Here is a 15,278-nt window from a genome sequence, read left to right as displayed (position 1 = left end):
TGTGATCGGTATCATTGAAACGAGGCTTCTTTGTCGGAACTTACAGTGCAAACATAATGCACATGCTAGAATAGTCCTGGGAAACAATCACATTTCAGAGCTAAGCGCTTTGAGTCTTACTGTTAAAAGTAGTTCAGAGTATTATGCATTTCTAATTGTGTCTTAGGTTGCCAGCAGTGGCGAAAACAGTCTCAGTATGCCAGAGGCACTCCACACTTGCAGCTAAGATGCATAAGGATCCTACACCAGATAGTGGAAGTACATGATCTGGGCAGATGCATCCAACCAAACGCTCTGGAAACCCAAAATGTAAAATAATGGCTACTAATTAAATCCTCTAATATTTTATCGAAATCGCAGACAAATACTGCCTTTGTTTGGAATATCAGGTTTTATTTCAGTTTGGGGCATAAAGCATCGCTTTCAGAGATGAGTGTTCCACACTGCATCATTCACATACATGCTTTGGGGAGATGGCGAAATTCATATGTATTTTACCGTCTTATTTGGCTTCTCAGTTCATCTCCTGCTCGTTAATTAGGCCGACAGTGGAAACCCGTCAGACTGAGACACCCCCCCCCCCCCCCCCTCCCATTACAGGGCAGCAAGCGGGCCTTTGGAGGGCACTCCAGGACTGACGGAGCCTTTAATGAAATCGCATGATCTGTCAGGAAGGAAGAGGCGTTCCCTCCGAACCTAAGATGTACTGTGTTTTCCTTTGAAACCGACATATGAAAGGGCCCTTTAAAGGGTAACCAGATTAGATGGACTTTATTCGGTTTTCTTTTGAAACCCTTGCTGTCGCTCACTCTGCAACTAGTTCTATTTTCTTTCTGTCCTGGGTTTGCTGCCCACAGATCTTGTCATTATGACATATAGTTGATAGTAAAGCCATACTTGGACTCACCTAGTACCCCAATGATACCCTGCGGTTATATACAAGCTATTGAAACTGCCTGACGCGCCCCCCCCCCCCCCGCAGTGTTGGTTCAATCATTGGTACAATGTTTCCGGTCACTGAAGGAAACTCTACTCCATTTGCATCGGGTGACACAAGTTGTACTGGCATTTTTTTTTTTAGCTTTTGTCTGTGTTGGACAACTGCATTTTTGTCTTTTCTTTATTGAAGACCTATTGTGTACAATGCACCCTGGTACCGCCCATTGTTAGTCATTGGCTGCCTTTCTTGTCAATTTCGTGTGTTTTATTCTTAGCCAATTATTTCTCGCTCTCCAATTCCCCTCTCCTCTCCTCTCTCGCTCTCCTCTTCCCCTCTCCTCTCTCTCCTCTTTCCCTCTCTCGCCTCTTCCCCTCTCTCTCACGCCTCTTCCCCTCTATCTCTCTCGCCTCTTCCCCTCTATCTCTCTCTCTCGCTCTCCTCTTCCCCTCTCTCCTCTCTCCTCCTCCCCCCTCTCTCCTCTTCCTCTCTCTATCGCCTCTTCCTCCGTTAATTCGGTGAGTATCAGGGTTTCCACTTGGATTCACGCCGCCCTCACTCGTCAGGGAGCCGCGAGCCCTTCCCCCGGAGCCGCTGACTGAGGGTCGCAGGCGTGGGCGGACAGGGCGCTGAAGTGACCCCACGGGTGGAGGGGCGCAGCTCTGTGTTTTGCAGACCATCAGTGCAAATAAAACGCAGACGCTCACAGTCCAGACAGGGAAAATAGACCAGGACAGAACACCAATATTATGAGCTTTTATTATTGGGCAAAACGAAGGAGTGAGGAAACGTAGTGTGCCCAACGCAGTGTAGGTGCTGTGCCCTGGTTCTGCCCGAACAAGTTTTACATGTGCGGATATCTCCGCACTTCAAAGATTAAGAAATGCACAGCAAAGTATGCAACGTGCAGCGCAGCACAACATACTCATTGTACAATTTAGCAGAACCAATAACCAGCACGCAAATGAAATGTCCAGATATAAGACTCTGAGACAGACATGTGACTGTTCTTTTTTCTGGTCAATTAGTGTAAAAGAGGGGTTCCTGTGGCACGAAGTAAAATCAAAAGAAGACGTCAACAGAACACAAAGATTGCAATTTGGACTATAAAATAGAGGCCAATAGTTTTGCACTTTTATATGAAACAAAAAATGCAATGACCGTCTTCCTTTTGGTTGGAAACGTCAATGACGCAGTTCCGGTGACGAACTGAGAAGTATGAAAGGGCACCGCCTCGTCGCCGTGTATTATGATTTCTTGGCCATCTCACTAATTTTGTGGAACAGCAATAGGTAAACATGGCACCCGTGTATGTCAGACACATGCTTACGCGATGGGCATGTATTTATTAGTGCAAAGGAACCATATTGGGCCCCTGTAAATAACAATGCCCTTTCTTTAAATGTCTTAAAAACAAAAACAAACAAAAATAATGTCATGAGCAGGGCCAATAGCTCTAACTTTACCAATGCCGAGACCGTTGCACTGTAAATGCTTGTTACCATCCTTGGGACTCTGCACACTTGAGCACTGCTAATTAGTGGTAAGGGGAATGTGCTCACTCCTTACGACATGATAATATTGGCTTATCTCAAATTAGCACATTTAATTTACTTGTAAGTCTCTAGTGTAGTGCACTTCCTGCGCCAAGGATCTGTAAATTAAATGCTACTAGATGCCTGCAGCACTGATTATGCCACCCACTTAAGTAGCACTTTAAACATTACAGCCTGTGTGTGTGCAGTTTTAAACTGCTATTTTGACCTGGAAAAATAAACCCTCTGCCAGGCCCACACCCTCATTTTTAATGTCCAGGCCCTGGACAGCCCAGAGGGCAGGTAGAAATGAATTTAAAAGGCAGGACATGTACTTTTAAGTTTTACATGTCTTGGTGAGGAACAACACCTAAAGGGCCACATGCATCAACGAGAAAACTGGTCGCAAACGGGCAGATTAGCAGAATCTGCCCCTTTGCGACCGGTATTTTTGCATTTGGGATGCATCATCCCAAATGCAAAAATCACAATTTAAGGAATCTCTAAATAGCGATTCCTTAAATTGCGATTGCATTTAAGGAATCCCAAATTGAGATTCCTTAAATGCAATGCATTAAAGTTAAAAAAGCAGCGATTTCGCTAATAGGGGGAGCAAATTACCATGAAGTTGAACTTCATGGTAATTTGCAAAAACTTTGAAAAATGCACTAAAGTGCATTTTTCAAAGTTCGATTTTACACACACACATGACCTTGGGGCATGTGTGTGCAAGATGTACTCATATGCAGATTTCAGGGGTGCAACAGGGTGTCCTTTTGACACCCTGGTACCCTCGAAATTGCATGAGCAATTTGCGATTCTCTAATTGAGAATCACAAATTGAGAAAGTCTTCCCATTCATTCCTATGGGCCTCTAGGCCCATAGGAATAAATGGGGAGGTTCCTTAATTGCGACTCGCAATTTGCGAGTAGCAATTAAGGAATGTTTAGAAATCGCTATTTTGTAAGTGATTTCTACATGCATAGCCTTTTGCTATTCCTTATTTTTCGCTCTTAAGGAATAGCAAATGGCATTGTTGATGCATGTGCCAGATAGTCATTTGTCACTACTGTAAGGCCTAGCTCTCCCACAGACTAACATTTGAGTTATCTTATTACATTTAATGAGCTGTAATTTCCCAAGGGGAGCAGGTACCAGTTCATGTTTGGTATCTTTCTAACGCTAATAAAAAATCTTGACTTATGGTGAAGTTGTATTTTAAATTACAATTTTGAAAATGCCACTTTTAGTAAGTTGGTATTATCCTGCTTTGGCCCTGTAGTGCCTGTACCCTGTATCTGGTCATGTGACTTGGCATAACTGACAGTTGAGCTTTGTGTATGCCTCCTAGACAGCCACACACAATAGGGATCTTTAGTGTGCCTGGCTAGGGCATCACTGGCAGGATGGGAGGGAGGAGTTGGGAACAGCCGCACTTACACTTAAATTAGCTGTGTCCTATCTACACACAACGGGCTGCATACCTCCTGTACTTAGTCTAGAGCCAGGACAGGAAAGGCAGGAAACCGAGGGACTTCAAATGGAAACCTCTAGAAGCATCTTCCCAAATTCAAAGGCACAACAGGGTACAAAAACTCGACCTCAGACACCAGCTCTTCACTACACTTCTGGACCTGTGATATTTTGCCAGGAAGGACTGCTGTGCTGCTGAAAGGACGGACACTGCTGGACTGCTGTCCTGCTTTGATGACCTGCTGCTCTCTTGCTTGGGGAGAAGAACTGAACCTGCTTCACTTGAACCCAGAAAGACTCCCAGGGCTAGTTGGCTGGCCTCCTGATCTGAAGGCTCAGGACACATGCTTCCAACAGCTTTGCACCAGCACCTAGACTCTGCCATCTGTGAGTCTACCCAGTCTAGTGCTGCAACACCAGTCTTGGAACCTTGGAAGTGAGCCTAAGGTACCCTTCCTCTCTGAACCCACCGATATCAACTGCGGAGTACCCCAAGGCTTATCACTCTGCCCCACGCTCTAACATCTACATGGCCCCCCTCGCCGCCATCGTTAGACAGCATGTGCTCAGCATTGTATCCTACGCCGACGACACCCAGCTCATCCTCTCACTCACAAAGAATCCCGAAGACACCAGACTCTGCTTCCAGGAAGGAATGAAGAGCGTGGCAGCTTGGATGAAAGACAGCTGTTTGAAGCTCAACTCAGGGAAGACCGAGGTCCTCATCCTCGGACCCTGCAACTCAGCCTGGGACAACAACTGGTGGCCCCCCGCCCTCTGGAACCCTCCCACTCCTACCGACCACGCACGAAACCTCGGCATCATCCTCGACTCCTCCCTCTCTGTCGCCTCCACCAGCTTCAACTACCTGTGCATCCTCCGCAAGACCTTCAAATGGATCCCCCCCGACTGCAGAAAGACCGTCACCCACGCGCTAATAACCAGCAGACTGGACTATGGCAACGCCCTATACGCCGGAATCAACAGAGCTCTACTACACAGACTACAGACCATCCAGTATGCTGCTGCCAGACTCGTCCTTGGGACCCCACGTCACGAACACATGACCCAACACCTACGAGACCTCCACTGGCTCCCCGTCAAGAAGAGGTCACCTTCAAACTCCTCACCCATGCCTACAAATCCCTCAACCACATCGGACCCAAATACCTCAACAAGCGAGTACCCTTCCACATACCCAAGAGGAACCTTCGCTCCGCCGACCTCGCCCTGGCAGAGGCCCCCAGCATCCACAGAAACAGAACAGGCGGGAGAGCCTTCTCCTACATCATAGCCAAGACCTAGAACGAGCTCCCCGTGAACATCAGACGCTCCCCAGCCCTGCACACCTTCAGGAAGGACCTCAAGACCTGGCTCTTCGACTAATGCGGAGCAGCCCCCCCACCCCAGCGCTTGGGTAAGTAGTGCGCTATATAAACCCCTGATTGATTGTACTATGCTGGCGTCTGTGGATCCAGCGGAACCAACATCTCCGCTACTGCACGGCGCAACCCAGAGCAGAACTGATGCATCGCTGCTGCTGCGTGGATTGGAACTGCTGCAAAGAGCTGCATAGCATCACAGCTCATCATAGCCTCGGAACCACCACTGCACGACTTATCCTAGGCACCGGCCTTCGCATCTCTCATGGACGGCAGCCTCGATGACAATGCCGAACCCTGCATCACAGTCTTGCACGCAAATCATATTAGCAAATGTGGTTCCCACAGAAAGGATGTGAGTAATCACAACCTGCTGTCAATGTACTACACACTCACATTTTTATTGGAATATACCAATTAAAAGAAGTTGAGTCACAGCCATCTGAGGTGTAAGTTGTTTTGGCTTTGGTGTAAGACCCTGCCCTTCTATTGGGACAGGAGGCCCTCCCAAAGAAGCAGCCCGACTAGAGAGCAGATGCTAAAGGCCAGACGCTCCAAGTAATACACTCTCCGGGATCAATACAGCACCACTAGGATGACCTGGGCCAATTAGTTCTCGATCTTCAGAACTTGGGGCAGGAGAGGTAGGAGAAGCCATACAGGAGTTCCAAGCTCAAGTCAAACCGAAAGACATCTCAGAGTGAGAACTGCCACGGGAAACATTTGGACACTGCATTCTCCACAGTGGCGAAAAGATCAAGCCAGGGTTCTTTCCACTTCTGGATGATGCCCTGCGCCACCTCTGAGTGTAGCTACTATTCGTGATCTGCTAGGCAATGCCGGCTGCATTCATACACCCTGGATTTCAAAGATCCTGCCATGCAATACAACCAGGGAGATGTCCTGTCGACTCAACCAGTTCCGAGGTACAGTCCCTCTTGGCACAGGGCCCACAACCCTATTGAGCCTTGCTTTGTTGTGGTACCACTTTCGGTGGTGGTTTCCATTACAACCTGTACCCATTCACTCTTGATGAGGAATGCCTTTAGTGGCAAAAGAATCAACCACAATTCCAAAAGGTTGATGTATAGTCAGGTTTCCGTTGGAGACAAATCATCTGATCACCAGTTCTCTGAGATTATATCAATGATGCATCCATCACAATTGTTAGTTCTGCATGGGACTGGGGTCTGCCACTGATCCAGTTGCAGCCCAGTAGTCAACACTGCAGGTCTTTTGCAGTCTCCGACGACACCTGGATGAAATCTGAAAGATTTTCTCAGTACAGAGACCACTGAGACTTCAGATCTCACTGTAGAGCCAGCAAATGCATCCTGGCGTGACTCTTAAGCAGGATTCAGGATGCCAAGAATATCTACCTCGAAAGACTTTGGAGGTCTGTTGTTGCAGAGGCAGGGCCAGGTGTTGCTGCTGCTGGATGCCGCTTCATAAGCGTCGAAGAAGGCAATATTGTTGGGGAAACTGCTGTACGGGTGGTATGCGGCCAAGATTGCACAGTTTCCTTGCTTTCTTTGAAGCACTCTAGAGCGAGTCTGCCTGATCTCCAAAGCGACGGGTGCTGTCAAATGACATGTTCATCAATGATGCCTGGACATCACTTGAGAAGCCTGTAGATCGTATCCATGCATGGTGCCAAAGCTCAACACTGGTACCAACTGCTCTACTCAGAGTTGGTAGTGTCCAGGTCCAATCGCATCCTGTACTCCGCCACGTCCTAGCCATCCTGAAGTACCTGTTGAAGGTTGACATGAAGATCATCCGTAACTGCAGGCTCATTATTGCTTACCATGTCCCACAAAGCAAGTGGGTGTATTCAAAAGGTGAGGAATCTGTGAGTAGAAATATCCAGCAAAACTTGCTAATTCTCACCTGCTGGTCTCGCAACAGAATGCAAAATTTCCTAGTTACTGTTCGGAAGCATTCACTTCTACCAAGGTTACAGAGGCGAGGATAATCCCGCCCTGTGATTTTATTGCAGCCATCCCAGTAAGGGTCAAAGACTTGACCATATGCCATAAGTATTAAATGAATGAGTCATTTGGAACTGAGATTTGGTGGCATAAATATTTATAATGATGGTCTCAGTAAATGACTGTGGGTCTTGCTGGTCGTTTCGTTAGATGATGAAGTAGTGTATCTGACTAGAACTACACAGTGGCGGCTGGTGTTAAGGGGCGAAAAGGGCGTTGCCCCACTAGCTTCGGGACTAGCGTGCGCGACGGGAGGAGATAAGAGAGAGAGAGACTGTTTGCCATGCAGCACTGCAGCAACTTCAAATGAAGTGCTTGCTCACTGCTGCGTGTGTTTACAAATTCCGTTAAGTTTTTTTTGGGAAGGGATGAGGTCAGAGACCTCCTGCGCATGTGCTGACCGGGGCGAGGACTATTGCTCGCCCTGGAAGCACACACGAGAACAGTGATGTCAGCCTGAAGGGAGTGGCCAGGCAAAGCGCAAATGGTTGGCTTTAAAACGGGGCGCTTATGCTGCAGCCCAGGCGGTTTTCGCAGCGCGCTATTGAAAACAATGGCAAGGGGCAGGGCTGGTCTATCTAAAGACAGAGTAGTGGGTGGCAACAATTGGAGCACTCCCTTGCCTTCGCGCTAGTTTAAGGCATCCTTATTGGATAATGGGAGCTGGGGGCGTGGTTTGTGGAAGAGTTTGGCTGCGCAGATGCAGTTTTGAATTCGGCATAATCAGCATTTACGCAGCAGGTGTGTGCTATTCCATGTGTTTCAATGTTTGCTGCTCGCCGTTCGGGACATACACTGGCACGGTCACCGGCTGCAGTCACTGTAAGAGCGCCACAAGGTGAAAATTATGCGGAGTCAGTGCAGGCGGCTCAGTCCCGGCATCTTCGCCGACTCTCCTTTGATCTTGGCATCGTTGCAGAGTTCCAATCGGCCTTCCATGCCATCGGCCTGGCTCTGGTACCGGGGTGACTGCGAGGGAAGGCCATGCTGCTTACACCAGGCTACAGCAACAAACGCAAGTAAGTCCACTTTCTGAAACCTGTGGCTCGAACTCCAGGATGGAGCAAAAGATTTTGCATCGTCACCTACTTATTAGCATGTTTGTTTCCTGTTTTTTTATTTTGTAACTGTAATGATTGTAACTGTTATGTTATAAGCGGAGGCCTCCGTTCACGGTAAACCACTGTAAATGAAACCAGGAACACATGCATCTGTGAGTGAAAAACCTTTGCTGGGGATAAGATTGTTGTCGTCATCTGATTTAAACAGAAAAGTATTAACTTCTCTTTAAGTTGTGGTGAGCAGCAAAGAGAGAAGTTAAACACGTCTACAGCTCACAGGGGGTAGCAAGAGCTGTGGAACCGCACAGTAAAGCTAGAGAGTGTAACGGAGTGTGATTGGTGGGGGCCCGAACGTATATATTATTCTTTCGTTATTTTCCGAAGCTTAAGCTTTTAGATGAACTGAAAGACCAATATACGCTGTTAGGGTGAATTGGAAAGAACTGCAGAATGCTGAATTCATGTGCGCTCAGGAAGTCATTCAATCCGACAGGAAGGCCCTACAGTGTCTTAATTAACATAGCTTGGCTCTGACTTTTGAAGGGAAGCATAATAACGTGCGGTCGTGTAGTGCTTCATATCTGCACCTCTGCCACTTCTAAGCGCTGCATATAAGATATTTTATTCTGGGGGAGTGATGCGAAGAGCGTCTTTGCTGTGCAGCTATCCCAAGCGTATATGCATTTAATTGATGTACATGCGTCTTCTTTGTAGCGCTTGGAAGCACTTAGACAGAGGGTGCAGATATAGAAGAATGCAAAAATGCTGTAACTCTGCAAAATGTAAGATAGTTGCAACGAGACTGGTGCTTGCTCTGGGGAGCGAGTTAGGGGTGTGCATCGTGTATTTTCCTGTTTGTCGCTGCACTTGGTGACCCTCCCACCCAGAGTAGGAGGTATACCCGGGTGCAGGGTCTCTGGTGTTGTTAGAGGCGGAATTCATGGACCCCCAGGGCTAGGAAGAGAAGGCTGGGTAGAACCCCCTTTCAGGCCAGGGGCCCAGAAGTCCTGCCCAGCCTATCCAAGCATGTCTTTCACTCGCCAAAGCAAGGAAAGATATCACACTTGTGACATCAGTGCAGGGTTCTACTATTTCAAGGAAAATGGTTCACTTAAACTAGTAGGGTCGGTCCCCTTTATACGTTTATTTTGATATTTTTATTGCACATTGTGACGTCTCATGGTTGTCTTCAAAGCACTATGCACATTGAATATAATGGCATGGAGTGTAACCTGGCAGTTTGGTAAAGCGATCTTTGACCAGGATAGTAAGTAGTGTTCTAGGTTGAATGGGAAGAGAAAACCCACATGTTAAACAGGGGCCTGAGGGAGCAGAGTATTTTCCACTTGAAAAAGGTATTTTCCACTTTCCGAGGGTGAAAAAAAGGGGAAATATAATGCACATAAATATTCGATTTTGTATGTAGAGATTCTGCTTGTATTCGTTTTATGATGTGCTTTGACGTTTTTCAGGTGTGCTCTTTTTTTTTCTAGGCAGCAGTAGATTAAGTAACTTACCCTGAAACCCTTAAATTTGCCTAAAAATGCACCATTTGTCCACTTTTTTTTTCATATTTTTTCTGGGGGTGGGGGGGGGGTGGGGGATATAACCCCCCCGAACCCGCCGTAGGTTAAGACATGCGTAGCATTTTACGCCCTACCACTTTCAAATGTCACCAGCCGCCCCTGGAACCACACCGGACTTGTCTTTTATCAGATGGGGAACCGAGGCAAGAAAAATGGATGGGACTTTCCAAATACTGGCTTAGACTTCACACAAAGAAAGAAGATGTCCTTCTACTGAGGGTTTATGCAGAGGAAGATCAACATCTGATTTTGCAATGTAACTCCATGGATGTCACCAGGCAGGTCGCTCCCCTCACCGCCACGCAGCCCCCTGTGTGTCTGTGACCCTGCTGCTCCTGCACCCGTGTCAGCTGCCTGCTGCTGCCCGGTCACCCCCGGTGGCTGACTGCTCCTCTGTGGTTCCTGCCTCTCTGCTGTACCCCTAACCCTTCTCTTCTGTACCCCCTTTTCTTGCTCCCAGCTCCCAGCCTTGTTCCCCTTGTGCCCACTCTCTCCCCTTCTCTTCTGTATCCCCCCCTCCCCCCGTGTCCTTCACCGGTTTCTCCCGCCGTTTTTCCCCACCGCTGACCACTGCGGCCCCGCCCCTTCCTCTCCCTTTGGCCTCCCCGCTCCCACCTCCCAGCTACTCCTCCCTCTCCCCCTTATATGGAGGCCACGCAGCGGGCGCGCAGCGGGCGCGCCTAAGGCAAGCCCGTCTGCTCCCGTCTGCGCCTGGACCGCGCCCAACGCCAGACCCCCTGGCCCTCGCCGACGCCAGCGCACCCGGTTCACCTACGACACCACACCTATCCACGCACTCAACGCCGGCTAAACGCACCAACGGACCCTTCACCTGCCACTTCACCTGCCCCGCACCGCACTAGCCAAACCGAGCCCCAGCAACAACCATCTGATGTGCATCCTGCTCAACACCCGCTCTGTCCACAGGCATGCCGTCGAACTCTGGAACCTCCTCGACTCGACAGCACCAGACATCGCCTTCCTGACGGAAACCTGGATGAACGCCTCCTCAGCACCCGACGTCGCCATCCCCATCCCAGACGGCTACAAGATCACCAGGAGGGACCGCATCAACCAGACGGGAGGTGGCATCGCCATCATCCACAAGAACACCATCCGCATCGCGACCAACTCGGATGACCCCTTCACCTCCGCCGAACACCTTCACTTCCAGATACACATCGACCCCAAGACCACGCTCAGAGGCACCCTCATCTACAGACCACCGGGACCACGCACACGATTCAGCGAAGACATCACAGACTTCGTCAGCCCGCACGCCATCAACTCCACCGACTACATCCTCCTGGGGGACCTCAACTTCCACCTGGAGAACAGCAAGGACCACAACACCGCCACCCTGCTGGGCAAGCTTGCCAACCTCGGACTCAAGCAACTGGTTACCACCCCCACCCACTACGCCGGCCACACGCTCGACCCAATCTTCTCATCCAGCAAGTACGTCGCCTTCAGCCACTCCACCAAACTCCAGTGGACCGACCACAGCTGCGTCAACTTCAGCTTCAGAAGGACTACGACCCACCACCACACACAACAGGCCCCTCGCAGGAGCTGGAACAAGATCACCGACGAGCAGCTCACCGCCTCACTCAGCCAGAACCCCCCCGCCAGCTCAACGGACCCCAACGAAGCCGCCAACTACCTCACACAGTGGATCACCAACTGCGCTGACGTCCTCGCACCACTGAAGAACCCTCCCAGCAGACACGGCAGCAAGAAAGCATCTTGGTTCACCGACGAACTCATCACCTCCAAGAAGAACTGCCGCTCCCTGGAGGCTACCTGGCGCACCAACCAGACCACAGACAACATGATTGCCCTCAAGCACGCCACCCGCCAACACCACCAACTGATCTGCGCCACGAAGAAGACAGCCTTCAAGGAACGTCTGGACAACAACACCCACAACAGCAAGGAACTCTTCAACATCGTCAAAGAGCTCTCCAACCCCGACACCGGAAACAACGACATCACTCCCTCGCAAGACCTCTGCAACTCACTCGCCGCCTTCTTCCACGACAAGATCACCGACATACACAGAAGCTTCGGCCCTCCAACCACGAACCCCACCACCGAACCAACGCCCCCCACCTCCACCCTCCGCACCTGGACCCCGGTCAGCACCGAAGACACAACCCAGATGATGAACACTATCCACTCCGGATCCCCCACGGACCCCTGCCCACACCACATTTTCAACAAGGCCAACGGCATCATCGCACCCCACCTTCGCGACATCAACGCCTCCTTCGACACCACCACCTACCCGGAGTGCTGGAAACACGCCGAGATCAGCGCCCTGCTGAAGAAACCTTCAGCAGACCCCACCGACCTCAAGAACTTCCACCCCATCTCGCTCCTCCCGTTCCCTGCCAAAGTCATTGAGAAGACCGTCAACAAACAGCTAGCCGAATTCCTAGAGACGAACGGATCCCTCGACCACTCGCAGTCCGGCTTCCGAGCCAACCACAGCACGGAGACCGCCCTCATCGCGGCCACAGACGACATCAGAGCCCTACTGGACAACGGGGAAACAGCGGCCCTCATCCTCTTGGACCTCTCCGCAGCATTCGACACTGTCTGCCACCGCACCCTAGTGCAACGCCTGAACAACACTGGAATCCAGGAGAAGGCCCTGAAGTGGATCATCTCATTCCTCGCCGGAAGAACCCAAAGAGTCCGCCTCCCCCCGTTCCAGTCAGCGGCCACCGAGGTCATCTGCAGCGTTCCACAGGGATCATTGCTCAGCCCCACCCTCTTCAACGTTTACATGCGCCCCCTCGCAACCATCGCACTCCAACACAACCTCAAGATCATCACCTACGCCGACGACACCCAGCTGATCCCCTCCCTCACCAACGACCCAGCCACCACCAGAGCCAGCCTACACGAAGGGATGAAAGACGTCGCCGAATGGATGAAGAACAGCCGCCTGAAACTGAACTCTGACAAGACGGAGGTCCTCATCCTGGGATCATCACCTTCGGCCTGGGACGACTCCTGGTGGCCCCCTGCCCTGGGCACCACCCCCAAGCCAACGGACCACGCACGCAACCTGGGCTTCATCCTGGACTCCTCCCTGTCGATGACCAGACAAGTCAACGCCGTCTCATCTTCATGCTTCAACACCTTGCGCATGCTTCGAAAGATCTTCCGGTGGATCCCCACCGAGACTAGGAAGACGGTCACCCAGGCACAAGTCACCAGCCGGCTGGACTACGGAAACACCCTCTACGCCGGCACCACCGCCAAACTCCAGAGGAAACTCCAACGAATCCAGAACGCCTCAGCACGACTCGTCCTGGACATCCCCCTGCACAGCCACATCTCCGGACACCTGAGAGACCTGCACTGGCTCCCCGTCAGCAAGAGAATCACGTTCAGACTCCTCACCCACGCACACAAGGCCCTCCACGACCTGGGCCCCAAGCTCATCAACACCCGCCTGACCTTCCACACGCCCACCCGCCAGCTCCGCTCCGCCAGCCTCGCCCTCGCCCCCGTTCCACGCATCCGCAGAACTACCGCCGGAGGAAGATCCTTCTCCTACCTGGCTGCCAAGACATGGAACTCCCTCCCCATCCACCTCCGGACAACCCAGGACCACCTCGCCTTCAGGAAGCAACTCAAGACCTGGCTGTTCGAGCAGTAACGCGCCCCCCCCCCCCCCTCCCCCAGCGCCTTGAGACCCTACGGGTGAGTAGTGCGCTATACAAATTCCATGATTGATTGAAGATTGATGGTTCTTTAGTTTTTCCGGATAACAGTGTCAATGTTCAGTAAAGTTCGATTTCAGTGGTGACGGTTTATTTGGCTGCTGAGGAAAATAAAAGAAGTAATAACGTTTATTTCTCGTCTTCGTGGCCTCAAAAGAACTGAAAAGTTTTCACTCTAGCTAGGATATTTTACATAGTGCTTTACTATAATATAAGCGGATGGGAGAGAGTGGAAAACCTATAATCTCCAGGTGGTTGCCACAAAACACCACAACATTTAATATGTTTCTTCCATGATTCCAGAAAATCAAGTTAAAACAATGTCAATATTATTACAGAAGAGGAAATAAATGGATGTAAAAAGAACCATGAATACAAATTAAAAATCAGAAAACTAACAGAATGGATGTTGTATAAAAATGGATTAGTCTAAGGAAATTGACTTGTGTTCAAAGTAATGCTCTACAAAATGGACAGAAAACTGTTTTATTTTTCAAAGTTTTAGGTGACTAGGACTGCACTAAAACTTGGTTCAGCTACGAGTTTCTTATTCCCTCACAACCAGAATCCTTTTCTACTATTTTCTTGCCAGTAGGTGTAAAAAACTTTCACAAACCTGGCTGTGCAGAAAGTCCTTCACTTTGCCGAAATGTGCCTCGTAGTTGTTCTTCAGAACGAGCTGGCACCATCTGAGACGAAGTTCAGCATTTTGGGCTTTTGAAATCCTTGGGTAAGCTTCACCTAATTCCACTATATTCCCTTTAAAAACATAAAACAGTTTTGTTTACATTCATTAACTTTCATTTTGATACAATCTTCTTTAAACCCTCTGGTGCCAAGGACCAGCCGCTTACACCATCCACACTACATCTGTAGTGTAGAGGGCCTCAACGGGTCATCGTGGGAGCGGCTGATGTCACACATTCCACCAGAATGCACCAGGAGAAATAGGCGAGTCAGCTCCACACATGTCTGCCCTCAGTGGGCACCACCAAGTTTGAGGGAGGCATCGCTATTAGGTACAGGTAAATTATCAAATTATTAACAAGGTATATGCAGAAAAGTAGGGTTGACGAAAAAATGTGATAGATTAGACTGAGACACTGCACTAAAGTAAAGTATTTCATCCTTTGGTAGACAACAGATAAAGGGGTAGGGGGGAGAGGAATCTAGGATGGTCTGAAACTAGGTATTGATATAAGGACCCCATATATCCTTGAAGGTCGATACTTGGTCGTTCAACTTGTTAATTAGGCCATTGTGCCATTTGCCACATGGCTTCTGACCATTCCTTAAAAGTTGGGATAGAAGAGGATTAGAAGAGTCTAAAGAAACCAACTCTACCCACTGCCAAAGGTGAGTCTAGCCAACGCTTTTTGTGATTTGTGCCCCCGACTAGGTCACCAGTACTGTGCAGGAGGGCCAGTTCTGGGAAAGGAATACATTGTAAATCGCTCAATGACCATAGCTTTGCCCAAAAAGCCTGTAGTGATGACCGGGCCCATAGAAAAAGAGCCATGTCCTTGTCTTAACACCTCCTGCATTATGTGTGAGATAAGTTTGCTCTGTATAGTT

At 49.6% G+C, this 15,278-nt stretch overlaps 1 protein-coding gene across 1 annotated transcript in view; it reads right to left on the bottom strand.

Annotated features, from left to right (window-relative positions):
* Nucleotides 1-15,278, bottom strand: part of RNPEP (arginyl aminopeptidase) — a 253,386-nt gene that overhangs the window by 18,163 nt on the left and 219,945 nt on the right. Inside the window, exon 9 of the mRNA XM_085632499.1 lies at nucleotides 14,320-14,462. Coding sequence (XP_085488625.1) covers nucleotides 14,320-14,462 — 143 coding nt within the window. The remainder of the gene's footprint in view (nucleotides 1-14,319; nucleotides 14,463-15,278) is intronic.

Source organism: Triturus cristatus, chromosome 1_1 (genome assembly GCF_964204655.1).
Source record: "Triturus cristatus chromosome 1_1, aTriCri1.1, whole genome shotgun sequence".
Classification (NCBI taxonomy): Eukaryota; Metazoa; Chordata; class Amphibia; order Caudata; family Salamandridae; genus Triturus; species Triturus cristatus.
Note: the sequence above shows the minus strand (reverse complement) of the source record. Positions and strands in the feature narration are given on the sequence as shown.